General features: G+C 44.8%; 2 protein-coding genes across 6 annotated transcripts in view; both read right to left on the bottom strand.

The window, feature by feature from the left end:
- Positions 1–1,467: 1,467 nt before the first annotated feature.
- On the bottom strand, positions 1,468–9,152 carry LOC121543642 (FYVE, RhoGEF and PH domain-containing protein 4-like). Of its 3 annotated transcripts, none has more exons than XM_041853665.1 (12): positions 8,884–9,152; positions 5,864–6,729; positions 5,603–5,748; positions 5,206–5,362; positions 4,889–5,027; positions 3,869–3,927; positions 3,507–3,650; positions 2,797–2,981; positions 2,664–2,694; positions 2,483–2,560; positions 2,083–2,208; positions 1,468–1,890 (listed from the first exon to the last, which is right to left on the bottom strand). In XM_041853665.1, exons 1-12 carry the CDS (start codon positions 8,999–9,001, stop codon positions 1,675–1,677), a joined length of 2,265 nt encoding a protein of 754 aa, XP_041709599.1. In that variant the 5' UTR covers positions 9,002–9,152; the 3' UTR covers positions 1,468–1,674. The 3 variants fall into 3 exon arrangements, with proteins under 3 accessions (XP_041709599.1, XP_041709600.1, XP_041709601.1); XM_041853666.1 differs by having other exon boundaries at positions 2,489–2,560; XM_041853667.1 differs by lacking the exon at positions 8,884–9,152 and adding an exon at positions 8,647–8,710.
- A 160-nt stretch (positions 9,153–9,312) lies between these two features.
- The window catches only part of LOC121543643 (protein bicaudal D homolog 1-like), a 36,923-nt gene continuing 25,709 nt past the window's right edge, over positions 9,313–20,526 (bottom strand). The window contains exons 5-10 of one of the 3 annotated variants that reach the window (XM_041853668.2): positions 17,806–18,819; positions 17,363–17,557; positions 16,862–17,013; positions 16,286–16,496; positions 11,979–12,064; positions 9,313–11,512 (exon numbers count right to left, since the gene is read on the bottom strand). In XM_041853668.2, coding sequence (XP_041709602.1) covers positions 11,386–11,512; positions 11,979–12,064; positions 16,286–16,496; positions 16,862–17,013; positions 17,363–17,557; positions 17,806–18,819 — 1,785 coding nt within the window. In that variant the 3' untranslated portion in view covers positions 9,313–11,385. Of the gene's footprint in view, positions 11,513–11,978; positions 16,497–16,861; positions 17,014–17,362; positions 17,558–17,805; positions 18,820–20,526 lie in introns of those variants that run through there. The other 2 variants (XM_041853669.2, XM_045208479.1) reach the window with 2 other exon arrangements.

Genomic DNA, 20,526 nt, shown 5'->3' with positions numbered 1-20,526 from the left:
TTTAGTTGAAGGTCTCCATCTCCATAAAATGTGTAGAACTTTTCCATAGGAATCTAAGACATGCTCCTGTACTTTGGTAAAAGTATTTTTTAAACCTCCCGCTTTGGGCTGAATGTGTTCAATGTCTAGTTCATACATGCATAATTTTTGAGAATAATTACTTTTTTACATCAATTAGCCACGAAATCCCTAGATTGAAAGATACTTTTCTTGAAGCTGTGCTGCACCATTTTCCCTACATGAGGGCCAGCCCCCTAGCAATTTGAGTTCTAGGTAATGAGCTTCAGCCCCTCGCATTTGAGTGAGCTAGCAAGAGGCCTGCCCAGCGTTATCCAATGATGTTGCAGGGCGGGTCCAATGGCTCAGTGGCCACAGCAGAGAATGGGCGCATTCTATTATTATAAGCCGGCGGGGCACCGGTCTATGGCCCCTTACATAATCGGGCAAAAGCGGGGAGCGCCCTTCTCAAATCGAACAGTAATCTGCACAGCTCTGTCATTTTGTCAACAAGGCAGCATGGTGCATCGTCCAGAAACATATCTCTTTTCCATAAACGAAATGTTTGAATTTTCTAAAAATGTCTCATTGGGAAGGCAGATAAAAGCATTTTTATCAAAAGCAATCCTTTTGCATGGGAAAACGCAGAATCATAGTAATTACTACACATGCTTAATTACATCACTTTTGTTTTGAGCAGACTTCGCAGTGGGCTTTGAAAGAGGCACCTGGTTCAAACCCGGGAGGCAGCCCGGTTCCAAATTGAAGGCAATCAACTTCAAGCCGATGCAAAACACGCCTACACGGGCGGGATTAATGGAGAGAGCAATGCATGTGATGTAGTAAGCAATTTTCAGGGACCATTGTTGGGTTGTGAGTGCTATTTTCAAAACTACTGGCAAAAAAAGTATACAAAAGTATCAGAGAATCTCTTTAATAACACATACTGCTACCATAAGAAACTTAGCTGATAAGTTTCAAAACTTTTATTTTCTAGTTCAAATGAACACCTTGCAACAAGTTTAACTTAATTTTTTCAAAAGGAAAATAATTTCAAATACAAACTAAAGTTAATTGATTTTCCGATCCAGATAGGGAATAGGCAGAATACTCTTACATTGCATCGCCAGAGTTTTTAAACAAAATACATCTTATTGCCAACCCGGTATACAGAGAGCTCCAAAAGTATTAGGCCAGTGACATTTTTGGTTATTTTGGCTCTGTACTCCAGCACTTTGGATTTGAAATGATACAATGACGATTGGGTTAAAGTGTAGACTGTCAACTCTAATTTGAGGGTACTTTCATCCAACATTTAGAAATGACAGCACCTTTTGTACCTTTTGTATATGTTCCAATACTTATATGTACAAAAAGTGCTGTAATTTCTAAACATGTCACCCGATATGGATGAAAATACCCTTAAATTAAAGCGGATAGTCTGTACTTTAACCTCATAGTCATTGTATCATTTCAAATGTGTCACTGTCCCAATACTTGTGGAGCTCACTGGATCTCATTAAGGCCATAACACTGAACACAAGTACAGAGACTGGGGGATAGTGTGTGTTTGAACACTGAGGCTGTTCGAGTGAGCCTCCTTGCTGTCATTGACAGCCATCCCGTTTCTATTGGCGACACTAGCGTAACCATTATCAGTGACACTTCAGGGGGGTCCTAGAAAGGGCCTTCACATCCTGGGAAAAGGGTAGGGATGGAAATGGGGAGGTAGGTTGTGGAACCTCTAGAATGCCCCCCGTCCTTGCCCTCTCCCCTCTCCTCTCTGTTGGCCCGGAGGGTCAGGGCGGAGTGGCAGTCTAGACACACCTTGTTCACCTTGTTGCCATCGTACTCCAGAGTTACTTTGTTCTCTGAACACCTCCAACACACCACCTGACAAACAGATGGACACACAGGCTGGTTATGTTAGAAAGAATGGAAGTACAACACTGAACGTGAATGCTATTTCAACTAATCATAACCTTACCCCAGCCTTAGGTAAAGGGAATGTGAAGTGTGTGTTATGTATCCGTGTGTGTGTGTGTGTGTGTGTGTATCTATATGTACGTGTGTGTGTTAACTCACACAGCCACAGGCTCTGCAGTGGTGTCTCCATCGGGTGAGGGCGTTGAAGGGTTCGCTACACTTCATACACATGGTCACCTCATTGTCCCTGATCCATCGAGGGGCACGCCGACCCAGTTCCTCCGTCTGTTCACACACAGAGGCGTGAAGACACACACTCAAAATCAGTTTTCAGCCTCGCTTTGTGGTTTTTCCACCCGTACATGCAAGAGGATCTCAAACCTGTCAAATGAGTTGTTCCTCCTTCCCTTTAGCTAAATTATCAGTTCCCCTCCACTTTGCCTTTGATTTATTCCTCTATATGAATACAGTGAGCATACTGTACAGATGGAGAAACACACACGCATGAAAGAAAACATTCTACCGGTCTCCGTTTTGCACAAAAATAAGGGATCCTTACAGATACCTCTACTTCTTTAGAAGCTGACTTAAAAGTATAATTCTTCTGCTGGAAAACATCAATGGAGTCCTGAAAAGCCTGAAAGTACAAGGCCTGTTAGACCATGTGTACTCTCTCTATATAATCATTATATGTCATTGGTAATTCAAACATGTTTCAAAATATTACAAAGCACTGTTACCTTTATCCAGTCCTCTTTGTCTTGTTCAGAGCTGGAAAGAGAACGCCACATGTTAACATTTACACAAAATATATCCATCCATCCAAGACCTTCAGGTGAGTTATATTAGTGCGACATCCACCCCTCCCCTCACCTGGCCTGTAGGTCCAGGGTCCTCTCCAGGGTCCTCTCCTTGCCAGACACCTTGAAGGTGTGGGGGTGGTGTTCGTTGGTGGTGCGCTGCACAGTCATGCCCTCCACGTCAATCCGTGTCCGCAGGGTGAACCGCTGCCCCCCCAGGCTGAACCGAGGAGTGCAGCACAGCAGCATGTTGTTGAACTGTATGGACAGCAGAGGGAGCGAGAGGGAAGAAAGACATGAGGGTTTTAAGTATGAGCACCAAGTGTCTCCTAAATGACCCATTAATGCAGGAGTGTCAAACTCATTCCACAGAGGGCCGAGTGTCTGCGAGTTTATTATTTCCTTTCAATTAAGACCTAGACAACCAGGTGAGGGAGTTCCTTACTAATTAGTGACCTTAATTCATCAAGTACAAGAGTGGAGTGAAAATCCTGCCATCCTTGGAATGAGTTTGACCCGTGTGGTTTAATGGATGGATGGATGGATGTTCAGTGGTTACTATTCAGTGAAGTGCAAGATTTAGACGGAATAGAGATGATTTAATTCCGTATTATACATAGCAGAAAATCATGTCTGTTCCACACTATACATTTCTATAGCAACATTATGTAATGTTGCGTCCTCCTAAAAGACATAAGGTCTCCATTCGGAAAGAGGTGGTCTTCTGACCTCAATGGGACTTCCTGGTAAAATAAAGGTTAAAATATTGTAAGCTGGTCTAACCAGGAAGAGGTGTCTCTCCATGGCGGAGTTCCTGGCAGCCAGCATCAGAATGCGTCCCTCCCTGATGAACTCATTAGAGGGGTTCATCACGTCCTTCTCCTCCCCCAACCTCTCGTAGATCTCCAGCAGCTTCTTCCGGTTCTCCTAGAGGACAACACAGCAGAACAGAGGATGTTAGACAACAGAGCATATCACAAACTTCTGTCCCAACCAATAGAAAATGAACAAAGTACAGATGACAGTAGTTAAGCGTAGTAATATTTTACTCTCTATGACAAAAGAGAAATGGGTCTCTAGATATACTGTACTGACACCTGTTATCTGCAGTAAGTAGAGGATTAGCATATTAGTTCTGCACGTACCGATTTGCGGATGGCGCTGTTGGAGTGTGTTGCTGCCATGGAGATGACCTGCAGAGACTCTGAAGGCAGACATAGAGATCAACACCTTATTTTATTTTTTATAAAGAATAGCAAAACCACAAAACCTAATCTATTATGGTTTCTGTGACGGTTACTGTGATGACACTGCGTGAGTCTTAGCTAGCGATGAGGACTACCTGATCTCTGCTACAGTAAGAGTGAGGCTGGCCTTTGTGGAGCTACTGTATGTTGGACTATGTCTATGGTACAGTAAGTAAGTGTTATGAGAATTATTTAACAAACTATTTCAGTGTCTCTGTGCGTCTCCCAAAAGGTTGTAAGGCTTTTGGATCAAGAAACGGACAGAGTCCCGGTCTGCATAGTCAGGCCATTATTCATTGAGAATTCTGTTATCACAATTTCAGAGTCCATCTTTTATACACACACGTCATACAAAAATCCCTTTAGGCGGGTTGTAGTTTTCCACTTGAAAATTGCTCTCCTGACCATCAGGTCACACACACACACACACACACACACACACACACACACACACACACACACACACACACACACACACACACACACACACACACACACACACACACACACACACACACACACACACACACACACACACACACACACACACACACACACACACGTTCTTATCATAGTCTCTCTCCTCCCTAAATTGGGAGGCCTCTTTATCTTGGTTTCTCAGTTGCCTGTAGACAGTTCTCCTTGTCCTTTGTTGTCTGGCCTAACTCTTACTCACATTGCTAAATAGTAACACAATGTCATAATCTTTACTGGTCCTACACTCACACATTACCATGTAGTAGATTCTAACACATCTCACACAGTTTCGGGTGTAATAATTAGTCACTACTAAGAAAGTACTAATCATACTTAAAACAAGAACATTTCACAACTATATTTAAGGGTGGAACATTTAGTCATTACTTTTAACCTGTATATATTTTAATTTCTGTATCAGTAAGGCAGGTGTCAACTCACTCTCTGCATGGCTGTGGTCTGAGTCGTCATCAGGCAGTCTCTTGAGGTAGTCTCTCAGCAGCATCTCATAACGAGGTACTCTCTGGACCGGCTCCAACATGTGGTGTTGCAGGGTCAGACTACCACACACCGCCTGACTCTGGAAGATAACGCAAATCAACAACAGGTTAAGATTGACTAAATGTTTTCACCACTGCAAAGTTAGCACCTATTGGTTTTCTTTGGGTGAATGGTGAAATTAAGATTAAGAGAATGAATAAGATATTCCGTAAAGTGTGAACAGAGATTTACTCTGTGTCCCTGCCCAGCCACCATACCTGAATGTCCTGTATGACGTTCCTGAATGGTGTGGACCTCTCCGTCCAGACTCTAAGCAGCTCCATGGCATGGTCGAAGCTCATCACGTACTCAGCATACATCCTGAGGAAGGGAGCATGCTGCTGCATGACATCACCCAGACGAGGACTCACAGACCTGCGGGGTCAAGGGTCGGTGATCAAAGGTCAAAAAAGATAATTTAAATCACTGTTTAGATATGATGCTAGAGATTTAATGTAGGAATATTATAACCACTGTGGTCTTTGTTAGGCTGGATGAATGTCATAAAATAAAACCATATTTTTCATTGAATAAAAAAGGTTCCAATCCAATCATGTCCTTCAGTTCCATTGTAGATAAGTACTTCAATTGCATCATCTACTTGGGTTGTCTCACCATTGGTCCATGTGTGTCTCCAGGTCTGGCAGTAGGAACTGGCTGTGGAAGGTGTGGATGGAGGAGATGTTGGAGAAGATTGTCCTCACCACATCTACAGGGAACAAGCCTTTACCGGCCTCCTCAGTAAGCCGTGCACAGAACACCTGCACACACACACGCAGTGTTAAAACACTGCTAATCAATACATACTGATCAAGTCATGTGGTGATAACTACAGTGAATGAACAGAAACAATGAGGTAGACAGTGACACACTGACCTGGTCTAGCAGGTGAAGGCGAGCAACATAGGCCCTCTCTGTCTGTAGAAGCTCATTGGCGATCTTATACAGCTTCTGTTCAGTGGAGTCCTGCACCTTCACCTCCTCACTCCCTCTCTCCATCTTCTTCTCATCTGTAGAGCTCTCCTGAAGCTTGGCCTTCTCCATCCCAGTCTCAGTTCTGTGAGAGGGGGACAGCTCCACGTTGAGCCCTGTATCCACCTTCCCTCCGTCTCCTACATGGCCATTGACCAGTACAGCGTCCCTCATCAGGTCCAACCCATTCATATTTATGGGAGAGATTTCCCTCGCTCTGCCCTCCCTACGGGTCACTACTACTGCCCTGTCTGGACTGTGTCTGTGAGCAGCCAGTCCTGTGTGGGAGCTGGAGGCAGACCCACTGTCTGGGTCTGTAGGCTGGTCCAGGCTTATAGAGGACGTGGTATGTGTTGGGCTGCTGTTAGCTGATCTGAGCACAGACTGGTTTCCCTCAAGGTGAATGATGAGGTCAGGCAGGCGGCAGGGCGATCCTGCAATCAGTCCATGTCTCTTCATCCTGGCCCCAGGGCTTCTCAGCTGGTTCAGCCTGGATCTTACGCCCTTCCCTGGGGACTGAGATCCTAGTCCCCCCTGTATGGAGCGCTTTCCTGGGCTGTGGACCCCTAGTCCCTTTCCTGGGCTCTGGGTCCCTGGTGGTGCCCCCTTCACCGGGCTGTGGCTAGGCCTGGTCACAGGACACTTTCCTGGGCTGTGGACTGCTAGCCCCCTCCCTTGGGGTCCTGATCCCTTCCCTGTGAGTAGAGCTCCTCCTGGCCTCTTGACAGGGCTCTTCCCAGGGCTCTGGAGATGGGCAGGTTTAGGAGACACTGGAGACAGGGAGGGAGGAGGGAGAGGCTGAGTAAGGGATCTATCCTAGCCTGGTTTCAGAACAAAAACATAAATGCAACATGTAAAGTATTAGTCCCATGTTTCATGAGCTTAAATTTACAAAAAATCCCAGAACTTTTCCATACGCACAAAAAGCTTATTTCTCTCCAATTTTATGCACAAATTTGTTTATATCCCTGTTAGCGAGCGTTTCTCCTTTGCCAAGATAATCCATCCACCTGACAGGTGTGGCATATCAAGAAGCTGATTAAACAGCATGATCATTACACAGGTGCACATTGTGCTGGGATAATAGAAGGCACTTTAAAATGGGCAGTTGTGTCACACAACACAATGCCACATGTCTCAAGTTGAGGGAGCATGCAATTGGCACCCTGACTGCAGGAATGTCCACCAGAGCTGTTGCCAGAGAATTTAATGTTAATTTCTCTACCATAAACTGCCTCCAACGTCGTTTTAGAGAATTTGGCAGTACTTCCAAACGGCCTCACAACCGGGGGGTTGTGAATTGATTTCAATTGACTGATTACTTTATATGAACTGTAACTCAGTAAAACCTTTGAAATTGTTACATGTTGCGTTTATATTTTTGTTCAGTATATTTGTGCTGTCTTGCCAACTCCTATTTGCATGACAATGACCATAGAAGTTGGAAAAACAGCACAAACAGATTTAGGATCAGGCTACATTTATCTTGCAGTGCTGTGTACTGGGCATTTGTAGTGGTATTTTAACACCACATGTAAAACCAACCACACTCCTCTCAGTCCCTGTACTGTACTTTGTGGTTTGAGTGGGGATTTCTTGACAGGGCTCTTTCCATTGACCTCCATTTCTGGTAATGGTGCTCCCACAGATACAGTACTATACACAGAGCCACATACACTGCTGCTCAGTACTGAGGGAGAGCGAGAGATCTAGTAAGAGGGAGATTGGACACCTGCCACAGTGACATACAGTAAGGGTATGAGGAAGTTAATATACTTTAAACAGTCCATCCTCTGATGGCATCCTTATTAAATCAATCTGTAATCGACACCCCTTTGACTTATTGGTTGGAGGGGAAATCTGTGTTTGCTACATCCATTTTTGGACTTTGATATTGGTGATGTGTCCCAATTGATTCTTGAAGAATGTAACTTGTAGATGCCTCATGAGCTTGGTTCAACAGTCTTAACCCGACGGAACCCAAAATGTAGGCTTGTTTTTCTCCGTTGTTTGTGAACAATGTAATTGTAAACAAACACTATCACCTCAAATTTTTTACATTTTGGTCTAGCGGATGGTCAGTCTTTGCATCCATAGCTCAGTCTATGAATGTGAGAATGGTTGCACTTCTCCACCCCCATTCCTCAGCAGGAACATTAGCGGGGTGACCTCTGTTGTTTGAACTGCAGATTGCCCCTTTAACCATTGTACCCCTCTGCCCAGTGTGTATTTAACTTGTGTTTGGTGCCTTGGTGGAAGAGTGGGGTAACATCTCAAAGCAAGAACTGGCAAATCTGGTGCAGTCCATGAGGAGGAGATGCACTGCAGTACTTAATGCAGCTGGTGGCCACACCAGATACTGACTGTTACTTTTGATTTGGATCCCCCCATTGTTCAGGGACACATTATTCAATTTATGTTAGTCACATGTCTTTGGAACTTGTTCAGGTTATGTCTCAGTTGTTGAATCTTGTTATGTTCATACAAATATTTACACATGTTAAGTTTGCTGAAAATAAACGCAGTTGACAGTAAGAGGACGTTTCTTTTTTTGCTGAGTTTAGTTCCTACAGCATTAGATTGGGCTCCTCAATGACATGCAAACCTCGTCCATGCAAACACAACAGTGTTTGCCTCTGGTCAGACTTTCTATCTAAAGATGACTTGGCTGTTGGCATCTTCTTTACCTTGCCATCCCTGTTTCCTCAAAATATGACTTCGGATCAGGAGCCACAGAGGATCCATCTCCACTATTCTGCTAAAAATTAGTTAAATGTATCATAACATGCATTGCAAAAAACACACACAACATAGGCTATAGTAGGATACATTTGAAATCTGTCCAATGAGTTCTATTTGCGCTGACGCACTCACTCAACATTTCCAAAAGTTTCCAAAATCATCTGCAGTTTGATAAGGCTGACCTTCCGTCTCCGGCGGTACTCCCTTCGACTTTCTCCTCACCGCCGTCCGCCTAAACTCCTCCGTCTCACCAGGAGTGGTCTTCTCACTCTCCATCTTCATCAGGTCACCGTCAAACATGGTAATATTATTTATAATAATAACCTTTATACCACTGATTGTTCCCTTGAGCGTGAATAGAGATCGGATCCTCCAACAAAAACGTAAATATGCGTAACAAATTCCAAAAATTCCAATACCTATTCCCACATTCCATGAATCTACATCAGTGAAGTCGAATCCGATAGATCTTAACAATGGTACAAATACCGCCCCCGTTTTATAAACCCTCTGCCCGAGCCTATTGGTGGAGGAAACTCCAATACTGTAGACCATTTTTCTAAAGGTTTTGATGGTAAAGTTTTACAAAAAGATACAAAAGTGTTTAGCAGGCCCCTATACGATTAGGGGGAATTTATTGTCTTTTGAAATGTAGGCTTTACATGGTTTAATATGCAATACAAATGATTTGAATGATACCACACATTTATATATTGCTGTCTGAATGTCTAATGGTTTTTATTGAGTTGTCGAGTAGTGTTGAAATTGTGCAAAGCAGTCCGTTAAACTGTATTATGGGACACACGTTCAGTGCTTCAGCTTTTTTCTCTGTCTCCTATACACTCTCCAGGTCCGGAAAAAGTAGCTAGCGACATTCATAATTTTCTCCGTAGCTTACTGTATGTACAGTTGGCCTATGTACACCTTCAATGGTCTTTGAACCATCTGATGAGTTTAAAGATACCTTCAGATAAATGAGAAATTCATATGGTGGGGAAAATAGATAGTGACCCACAGTGTTACAACATACAGAATACTCCTGATATCCTCATTATTGAGGAGACATTGTGACTTAACTGTGCCATCCACTAAACAGATGTGGAAGACAAATTTCAGTTGAATGCATTCAATTGTGCAACTGACAAGATATCCCTTCCTCTTGCCATTGGGCTCCAAAGACAGTTTGCTCTCCCAAACGAATGCCTAGGGCTTTAGCTCTGTGGGTTAATACAGTCTCCGGCTGGTTACACAAAACCCCTTCCCTCTCCTTCATCTGCTTCATGTGATGTCTGAGAAGCATAGTGGGATCTTTGGCAGTTTGTTACATGGCTTCCTGTTGTAATAGATGGAGGGAATGGAGCAGACAGACAGCATTCACCAGAATAACACAAAAGGATGACAAAACCCAACATTTTTGAAACCTTACTGTAGTTAGCAACCACAGTAATGGTCAGAGATCCTGTAGAAACAGAATGTTCAGTCTAAAGCCAGGTTGAAGTGTGTGAATACATCCCATTGCCATGCCTATGAGTTGTGACTGTGAGTGGACGTTTTATATAGATGGTTAAAAGTTGCTGGGTGGTGGTTTGAGAAAAGATCCAAATTGATATTTCTAGGTTAGGATACATAGCATCATGGTTTAATACAGTACAGTATAAACTGCCAACTACCTCTACTATTACTACCATACAGCGCTACTAGTACTACTATTCTATAGCTAAATCTGTCTACACGCCGATCCAGCGTGGTTACTTCCATATACAGTATGTAGAAAACAAGAGGCAATCTTGGATCGAGATCTACTTTCAACATCAGGATTTAACCCAGTGAAGTTAACAGTCGATCACAACTAGTATTGGAATGCATTGGTCAGTTTGTGCTTGTTATTCAGGAGGTTGATTCAGTCCTTCAGAGAAATAGCTTGACGAAAAGTACGTTCCAAATGGCACCCTATTCCCTATGTAGTGCACTACTTTAGGGAATATGATGTCATTTGGTACAAAGATGATGTTTCAACATAGATACTGTAGAACCAAGGAAGGAGGATGATGGTACAAAACACTGTCAGCCTTTACAATGTTTGGAAATCTCTTATCCTGTAAAACAAAGTGCAATAGAAACATTTACATATACCGTAGCTGTGTGAGCAAAGTGGTTTTAAAGCAATTCCATAGAATATAAAAAAACAAGCTACAATCTTGGTGAGGGGTGGGACAAGCGATGAACCCAATCCAAAAAGAGCAGAAAATGACTTAAACAATCTGTGTTTGTGAAAGCTAATACCTTTTACATGCATTTCAAATACACAGTTATGGCTTTGTCCTCTGCCACCTTGGCATTCGCTACATACTGTATGGTGCCATTAATGATTGTACAGCTAGCTATACATTCAGCAAAACCCAACAGTTGTCCAACTCTTGAACCCAACAAAATGATCATCACCGGTCGTAACATAAAAGTATGTTTCAACAACCCCCAAAACACAATAGACAAATACATGATGAATAATGACTAATAGCTAGCTCGGTAGTAAAGATGGCGGCATGTCGCTCTTTTCAGTCAGACAGTCTTTTATAAGTCTTTGTGAGTGTCGTCTTTCTCTTCCACAGTGAGACGCACTGCTCCGGCTTTGCTCTGCAGAGTCCTGTGATGGGGTTAGAGGTCAGGGTGTAGTAGTTCCAGGGTTATAGAGGACCAGGGGGACAAGGCGGCTGGGCGAGCCAGAGGAGAGGCACTCGTGGGGGGCTGCTGCTGTTGCTGCTCAGGGGCCAGTGAGCTCGGTGCTCCTGGATAGCTGACACAATGCTACGTCTGGGAGGAGCACGACCAGAGACAACCAGAAGACAAGAGGAAGAGGAGATAACAGGAGACACACTGTACCTGACAAAGATCTCAGATATCTACCTCGATCACTCAGACAAAAGGATATATCAATTATGATTTAAAATGGACTCATTTATAGTGTTCATGGTAGGTCAAGAAAGGCATAAAAACTCACACACACCCAAAACACACAGGATTGATTTCCTGATGCTGTACCCTGGCTATACTGTACAAGCAAAATTAAATAGAAAAAATTAACATATACTGTAAACACGTGCAACGTTTCAGTCAAAAGGAGAGTTTTAGCCTGGTCCCAGATCTGTTTGCGCTCTTGCCAACTCATTGCTTTTGCTTTGTGGCATGATAATGAGTGAGGAGTTGGCATGATAGCATGATAGCACAAACAGACTGGTACTCAGGCTAGTTTTAGCCTGGTCTGGTCTAAGTTGTTTACCTGCTAGCTTGGGAGGCCTTCTCCCACCTTAGCTGTGAGGAGACGGGTGGCACTGTGGCAGCAGACTTCTGACGATCTATGAGAGACTGACAGATTAGATGGAGAGACAGTACTGTAGAGAGAGGTGACAGGGATGGAGAGTAGGGGACATCACAGATGATCATATCCAGCAAGGGAAAGATACAGAGTACTTACCAAGAAAATCCCCCCAATATCAGCGTTTTCAAGAAGCACATTCAGTTACACATTTTCTGCAAGAATGTTTCTATTCTTAAATATTCTCAAATGCCTAACAACTAATGTATTTGATATATTGTACTGTTCAATGGAATGTATGCTTACAGCTTCCTATGATGAATCCCTGTATGCTTGTGCAATAACTGAGCAGGCTGTGTAAAGTAGGCCTATGCATATCTGAGTGGAACACATGACAGCTACTTCATGAAACTAAGATGACAAGGCATTCTTCCCCAACCCATGAGAGGAGAACACGAGAGAGATGTTCAAGAACACTCAAAACAGAAAGGACGACGACACACAAAATACAGGTAATTTATACATGATATTTAGAGTATATACGAAGAGTATGAACATAGCACTGTACACAGGATACAGCTTTCCAATCCTCAGTGTTATATACACATGCATATAAAGTGCTCAAAAGCTAACAGGCTGACAATCAGTGGTAACTATTAACAGTCTGCCTGGAAATTGAAATGGCTTTAGCACAGGCAAGGGTGTTTAGATTGACAATTTTTCACATTATGAAAGACTCCTGAAACAGAGAGCAGAAGAGAAAAATTGCATTCACTGTATTCACAGAGGGAGAAATCACTGGCAAATAGATGTGGTGGGAAACGAATACATCTGAAAGGGGAAGGACGAACAACGCATTTGACAGGACTGAGATCCTCTTGCATGTACGGATGGAATTGTGATGTAGCGGGACCTAAAACTGTAATGAGTTTGGTGTGTGTGTGTGTATATATTTGAGTGTGAGTTGGGCGGAGTGAGGAGGGTTTCACAGAGAGGAGGTCACACTGGTTTCCTTTCTTGAGAAGCTAAGACAGCGACCCCTAGCATCTATTTGATATTTGACAATCCTTCCCTTTTCATTCCCTCATTGCAGAAAATATCTATATCCAGCTAATTTACCATCTGATGGAAATGTTCCATATTATAACCTACAACTACAAAGGTGTTCTTATCAAAGTAACAGGCATACAGTGTTGTGCCAAGGCAGGTAGATGGTGCTGGTGTATAAGATAGAGAATGGGACAGAGTCATACACATGTACAGTAATCGCTAACGTGATAAAGTGTAATAAATAAAGTAGCGTAATACAAACTCCTTGTATAAAACTTGTCACTGAGGTGGTTCCCACGCCAAATCTACAGTCTTGATTGTGTTTCTGTACATTCACCATTAGATGACTATTGGAAAAAACATTCAACCAGCTCAATCAGCCCAACAATGAGTGCAAGAACAGTGAGTATTTCTGTTATGAAAAATATGTAAATGTCACCTAACGGTGTCAACAAAGTAGCTGAGAGGAGTCCTGTCAAATGCGTTTTTTGCTCCATATTGCATGTTATAACAAAATGTTGGGGTATATGTAGATCACTTGAACCAATGGAGACTGGGATTGTTAGAGTATAAACACACAGTGTTTTTGTGGTACACTGGGCTCCAAACTTGGAACTGGTGGGGGGGAAACTGGACTGGGCCAATACTAGAGAGGGGGGTCAAAACCGGGAGAGACTAAGGATACTTTTCTGACCAGTATCCCATTGACAGCCCAACTAGCCAAAATCTATAACTGACCCTTATCATAACTGTAACCTTAACCAAACTCATAACCTTAACCTCATTTTAACCAATTCTTAAAAAATGTAATATCGGTTTGCACATCAGCCACATCCCCTTAGTTTTTCCTGTCTAAACCGAACTGTGCATGGATTGGGCCAAAGTTGGCAAAGCCTACTCACTGGCTAACACCCAGTAGCAGTGTATCCCTCATCAAGAGCACTGTCTACAGACACTAATGCTGATCATTTGGCAAGGCTTTGTTATTGTCCATTCTAACCTATGGGATAGGGCCAAAAAACAAAAAACAATGTCAAACTGTTGTCGTTGGCATGAAAAAAATAGTTCTTAAAGAAAATAGGTGAGTTGATAGAAATCATGTCTTATCAGTCATTGTCGTTGTACTGAGCAGGTGCTGTAGTTGTCAAGGCACACACATACACAGGTGACACACTATCATGTGTGCAGAAACTGTGAAATCCCATCTATGCATCATACAGTAGCTCTATGCTAACTAACCCATAGCCTAAATGTCATTCAAATGTTTGTCTATATTTCTATAACAGTGTAATGATAATTCTGGTTAACAATACATTCTTGTTGAACCCCAGTTGGTGTGTGTGTCAGCTTCCCTGAGTTTGGTGGTAAGTGAGTTTCTATCTATTACATTCATCCATCTATGCTGCTGTGTTCCTCTGGAGTTACCCTCCGAGGCACTAGGGGTGCTGTGTAGCTACAGCTCACTGTCTGTCTCGCCTACTGATATGAAACCCAGAATCACCTAGCTCGCTCTGTCTCATAATGCTAACATTAAAACCATCATGGTGTGCTGATTCCAGGTAATTTATGTTACAGGTTTAATATGATCTTCAACCTCGACGTAAGTCTTCAGTCTCTTAAGTCCTAAATAAATGGTGATATTACAAACTGCCATTGGGTGGTGCTAGACTAAAGATGTGCCAGTGCTTACACAGCAGATGTGAGGATGACCGCATTAAAACATTGTGAGGACAGTGTGTACAGAGCTGTGAGTAATAACTGAACAATTAAAAATAGCAAACAATCCATAATCATTTATCGGTCTTATCCAATACTTGCTTTGAATGACATTTGGTTACAGTATGTGTGATTTTCATTAAAAACAGAGAGAGAGAATAACACTGTCAAGTAAGTGGTTGATCTGTCGAGACCTCAGTCCAACGTGAAAAAATTCCTTCAAATGTCCAGTTAACCTAAATGTCCTTCTCATCTGTCTTTCCATACAGCGGTAAGGTCCTGCACACATATTCATTCGCTTGTGTGGATGGTGATTTGATTTAAAGGGCAAGACCAAAACTACTGTGTATGTATGGTCTGTAAAGTGTCCTGTCTCTCCTGTAGTTTCGACCGATCAACAGTCTGTGAATAAGAGGAAGGCAGGGCCACTTGTGCTCCATGTTGTGTTAAATCCCTGAGGAAAGTCAGTCTGAACATTCACGCCGATACAGAGCCACATCCACATGCTGCATCGAGGCCAGAGGCTTAGGCACAAGAAACAGGAAACCAGTCTGTCCTCCTCTCTGTGAGCCCCACCCACTCCCCCAGGGGCTGATGGGAAATGTAGTTTAGTGTCATTGAAGAGGCTGATGGGATTTGTAGTAGTGTCAGTGAGGAGGTTGATGGGAATTGTAGTTTAGCGTCTGAAGGGGCCGATGGAATCTGTAGTTCTGTTTAGAGAGGGGACTCATGAGATTTGTAGTGTTGTCAGTGAGGAGGTTTATGGGAACTGTAGTTTAGTGTCAGTGAGGGGACCGATGGGAACCATAGTACCTAGGGTAGAGTGGACTGTAGCTGCTGATGTGGCTATATGAAGTGTGGGGGGTGTATGAAGAGGGTGGGGTATATGATGAAGGGGAGTAATGAGCAGATGAAGGGGTATAGGAACTGGAGGGGGTATAAGGGGAGGAAGGGGTGTAAGAACTAGAAGGGATATAGGAACTAGGAGGGGTGTAAGAAGAGGGGATATAAAGGGCTGAGGTACGTGTCAGGTTGGTAAGGGGGCGAGTTCGAGGGGAGCTCCACGTCAACCGGCGAGACCCCAGTATGGGAGAACGGTAGGGGGAGGAGGGGGCCGAGCCAGGCTGAGCACCCCTGCTAGGAGACGGCCGTGAGTCTGAGGAGTAATGCCTGGAGAGCCCAGTAGTGCTACGTGCTAAACTAAAACTATGGGTGTCTAGACTGAAACTGTGGGAGTCGACCTCTAATGTCCGGACACCCAGGGCCCACTGGGAGTGAGCCAGCATGTGGGGGGTGGATGGGGGGGTCCAGGAGGAGGAGGGCTCCTCCAGGGAGGGGGGGCTGCCTGGTACTGTGGGGCCTGAGGGGGCCGTGGAGGAGGGGCTGAGGGGGTGTCTATGATGTAAAGTAGGGGAGCCCAGGGCTAGGCCGTCTGTAGTAGCAGAGATTGGACTTAAGGGGGCGCCAGCGCCGGTGGTGGGGCTTGACGGAGGACCGGGACTTACTTTGGGAGTGCTGCTCTTCATGCGGGCCACCTTGCCGCCGCGGGTGCGGTGCGACTGCTCCTGGTCGAAGGCTAGGTCCTCCAGGCGCTGGGTCAGGGCTAGCTTCTGCTGGATGGCCATACGCAGGAGGGAGTTGAGAGTCTTCTTCTCGTCCTCCGCCGCAGCCAGCTGCCTCTGCATCTCATCCAGCTGAGTCACATACTCGTCACACCTGAGAAGTTTCAAGGAGAGGGGTTGGGTGCTTACAAAAAACAAAAGTTTTGGTTACACAGTGTAGGTGGAGATAGGTTCAGAAGAAATAACAGGATAAGAAGTAGAGAAGAGAGAGAGAGAGAGAGAGAGAGAGAGAGAGGAGAGAGAGAGAGAGAGAGAGAGAGAGAGAGAGAGAGAGAGAGAGAGAGAGAGAGAATAATGGAGAGAGCAGGGTAGAAATAGTAAGGGTAGGATGTAGAACTAGTCTATCCCTTTAACAAGATGTCCCTGGTCTCCCCTGGTCTCTCACCTGGTAGTGAACAATAAGAAGTCAATAAAAGAAAGAGAGATGAAGGGAGAGAGAGAGAGGAGAGAAATAGTCACCTGGTGGCGAACATGGCTCTGAGCGATGAGAAGGTGGCAGCGTCCTCCTTCAGGGCCTTCAGCTCGTTCCTCAGCTTCATCATGGTGTCTGTCACCATGTGCTTCTCATTCTCATACTTACTCTTCAGGTTGGCCAGGGCATTCTCTGCAGTCTGTAAGAACAAGGGAACAGGGACATTTCTTTAACCTTTATTTAAACAGAAAGTCCCATTGAGGTCAGAATACATTTTTCCTCAAGGGAGTTAGAAAACAATCGAAAACTCAAAGTGAGGACATTAGCGTGACTGTGACAGCAGCCTCTAGATATCCTGATGGCCACTGTAGCCTGGTAGCCTTAAAAAAACCCAGTTTGTGTGAGAACCATCTACAGCTTTTGGAGATTGCTTGCGATGAGTCTCAAAGTAGATTCTAGCAAGGCAGTGTTAGACAGCGAATGACCAGCATGATGCTTAATCCATGTTCATAGTAATCCATATCTCGGATGCCATATCCATGTCTGACCTGTTTGTTAGCTTTGAGCACCAGTCTGAGGGTAGCTATCTGTTCTCTCTTGGTGCTGAGCAGGGACTTGAGCTTCAGTATCTCCTCCATACAGGCCTCTTTGTCCTTGTCAAACAGTGGGGCCAGTTCCCTGGCTGCAGCCCTCTGTCTGGACAGCTGGAGTGACCGGTCCACTGCCCTCTGGAGGTGCCTCACCTACAGCATGTTCATCAAGGGAGATTGTTAGCGAACATTAGCTAATGTTGTCATATATTCTCAAATCTGTGTCTGTTAGCTTCATGATGAGCATTTGGAAGGTTAAAGATATCACATGGCGAACAAACTGTTTCAGGTTTGAACTGCCAATGAAAACAAAGATGTAATGATATATGAAATTATATTCTGTTTAAGTATGACAAATACACAGTTTGACATGTTTATTCAAATGATTCAAACGGAGTCACCTGCTCTCTGATGATGGCGTTGAGGTTATAGATGTTCATAGGTTCCCTACGCAGGTCTCCAGCTGGCTCTACCGCAGGTGACGATGATGATGAAGATGAGGAAGAGGCACTGATGCTGGGGGAGCCCGTAGGAGGGGTGCGGGGTACAGGACTGTCCCGGCCCCCCTCTCCTGACAACCGCTCTTTGGATGGGGATTCCGAGGGGCTACGAGACTCCGCCGTGGACGACGAGGTTGCTGCGGCAACAGCTGCGAGCCGCCGGGCGAGGCGGGGCGTGAGTAGAACGCGGGTGTCGTCACCCTTGAGCGAGGCACTGATACCCCTCAGTCCTCTGCCGTGTCTGTAGTAGTCTAGCATCACCCGGTTGGGCGTCTCGTTGTTACAGAGGCAGACGTGGTGGTAAAGTTGAGCCAGCTCCTCGCTGAAGGTGACCAGTTCGTCCTGCGCTGCGTTGAGCGCCCCCTGGCTCTCGCTGGCCATGTTCTTGGCTGTTCTCAGCTCTGTCTCCAGGCCCCCCACCCTCTCCCTACCCTCCCGGCAGCTCCTCTCCAGCCTCCCCACCTGCTGCTCCAGAGATCTGTGCTGGGCCTCTCCCCGCGTCCTCTCCTCCACCCCGCCCTCCACACACTGGTTGTACCTCTCTCTCAGACACTTCAGCTCAGCCTTTAGCTCGACCACCTCGGTTACAGCCACCCTGTATTTACACTGCAGAATCTCCAGACCTGGGGTCTGGTGGCAGAATGCCTGGCCCCTGCTGTGTATTAATCCTTTCTCTTTCTCCTCCTCTTCCTCTTCTCCCTGCTCCATCAGGGCCTCTCGGTTGAGGTGGGTCTCCTGGTCGTGCTGGGCCTCCTGGGTGAGCTGAGCCTCCCTGTGCAGGCGCCTGAGGGCGGTGACTCTCTCGCTGAGGCGGAGGGCCCTCTCGTGCTGCTCGTTCAGGGCACCCTGTGTATGCTGCAGCTGCGTCTGACACTCTTGCAGGCTGATCAACAGCGCAGTTTTCTCTCGCTCCACCTATGGACACACACACAGCTATTGTCAGCCTATTGTTAAACTAGTAGCTTTCCTTATCATCTCCAGCTCCATGAACTTAAATAGCTGCATAATTTTCCTGCACACTCCGCACAGACCACTTCAACCCCCCTGCTGAAAAAAACAGCATAGACCAGCATAGGCTGATCTAGCATAGGTGTTGGTTTTGCTGGTGACCAGCCTTCACTCTGATTTTGTGGTGCCTTTATTGTGCTTTTGTGGCGCCTTCGCTGTGTTTTAGTGGTGACCAGCCTTCGCTGTGTTTTGCTGGTGACCAGCCTTCGCTGTGTTTTGCTGGTGACCAGCCTTCGCTGTGTTTTTGCTGGTGACCAGCTTTCGCTGTGTTTTTGCTGGTGACCAACCTTCGCTGTGTTTTGGACACGGTGACCAGCATAAGGTGGTCACCAGCAAAACCAGCATCAAGTCACATTATGCTAGCCTGCAAAGTGATGTTTATCCAGCCAGAGTGGGGGTATCCAACAACTAACTTTTTTTTCCATCCACAACATGCATTCAGAATGACTGCCAGGATCAGAAAGAAGAATAAATGAGGCTACCCAAATGATCTAAACTGGAACAACCATTTCAGTAACGGGTGCAATAAATCCAATTAACAGATTGGATTAGTTTAGAAAAATGTATGTTATTTATCTTTGTGTAGCATAAGATTAATTAATCAATCAATTGTGCAAAAACACAACAACCAAAAAAGATATTGAAACAATTCTAAAAAAAATCAACTGCAATAGAGCATGCTGGGAAATATGATAATGATGGGCGTGGTCAGACCAGCTTGACCATGCTGGACCAGCATAGACCAGCATGGTCACCAGCATACCAAAATCACCAGCGAAGGCTGGTCACCAGTGACCAAAACACAGCTAAGGCTGGTCACCAGCAAATCCAGCTAGACTATGCTAGTAAACCAGAATACCCAACTAGACCATTCTGGTCTATGCAGTTCTTTCAGCAGGGCCTAAACCCTGCACACTACAGAGGAAACAGTAAACCTTGCACACTACTGAGGGCAAATCAATAGTCTAGTGTGTCAGTGAGGATATAAATAAGCCCTTCATCCAGTCCAGCCAATCTGAGAGAGGCTGAGGGAATGTGTGGGGAGATGCAGTTTCACCTACAGGGATTGCAGTAAATGGTTGGACACACATCAACCCCACACACACTTCATCCTGCTGCATCTTCATCTCACTGGCCCACTGGGCTGGAGGAAACTACAGAAGAGGAGACACCCACTGGGAAACAAAATGTCGGACATTTTGATTAGAGTCCATGTAACAGCCAGTGGTCCAGTAACAGCTGTTCCCACAGCTTCTCACTGGTGCTACAACACTTTATTTGACTGCTGGTATAAACTTGATTATTTATAGTCTTGAAAGAGGCAGAGAAAGGGAGGGGCAGGCCGTGAGAGAGAGAGAGAGAGAGAGAGAGAACAGGAAGAGAGAGAGAGAGAGCTGCATGCAGTGAGGTTATGTCAGCAGTCTCTCTCACTCTGAATAATTCAACACTTATTCCCACATCTGCAATATGGGGCTGCTGAGGGGATATAAACATGTGTGTCCATATGTACAGTATTGATTTGTACATGTGTGCACTTTGCAATATTTTTTATGTTTACATACATGAGTTAGAATGAGTATGTTCATGTTTGCCACAGTGTTCTGATATACTCCT

This window comes from Coregonus clupeaformis, chromosome 28 (genome assembly GCF_020615455.1).
Source record: "Coregonus clupeaformis isolate EN_2021a chromosome 28, ASM2061545v1, whole genome shotgun sequence".
Lineage (NCBI taxonomy): Eukaryota > Metazoa > Chordata > Actinopteri > Salmoniformes > Salmonidae > Coregonus > Coregonus clupeaformis.
This window is presented reverse-complemented; position numbering and strand designations above follow the sequence as displayed.

Excerpts from the sequence above, each read along its gene's own strand:
- LOC121543642 (XM_041853665.1), bottom strand. The coding sequence starts at position 9,001 with ATGTTTGACGGTGACCTGATGAAGATGGAGAGTGAGAAGACCACTCCT. Across the intron at positions 5,749-5,863 it reads GCCTTCACCTGCTAGACCAG|GTGTTCTGTGCACGGCTTAC; the intron begins GTCAGTGTGTCA and ends GTGTGTGTGCAG. Across the intron at positions 3,928-4,888 it reads AGACCACAGCCATGCAGAGA|AGTCTCTGCAGGTCATCTCC; the intron begins GTGAGTTGACAC and ends GTCTGCCTTCAG.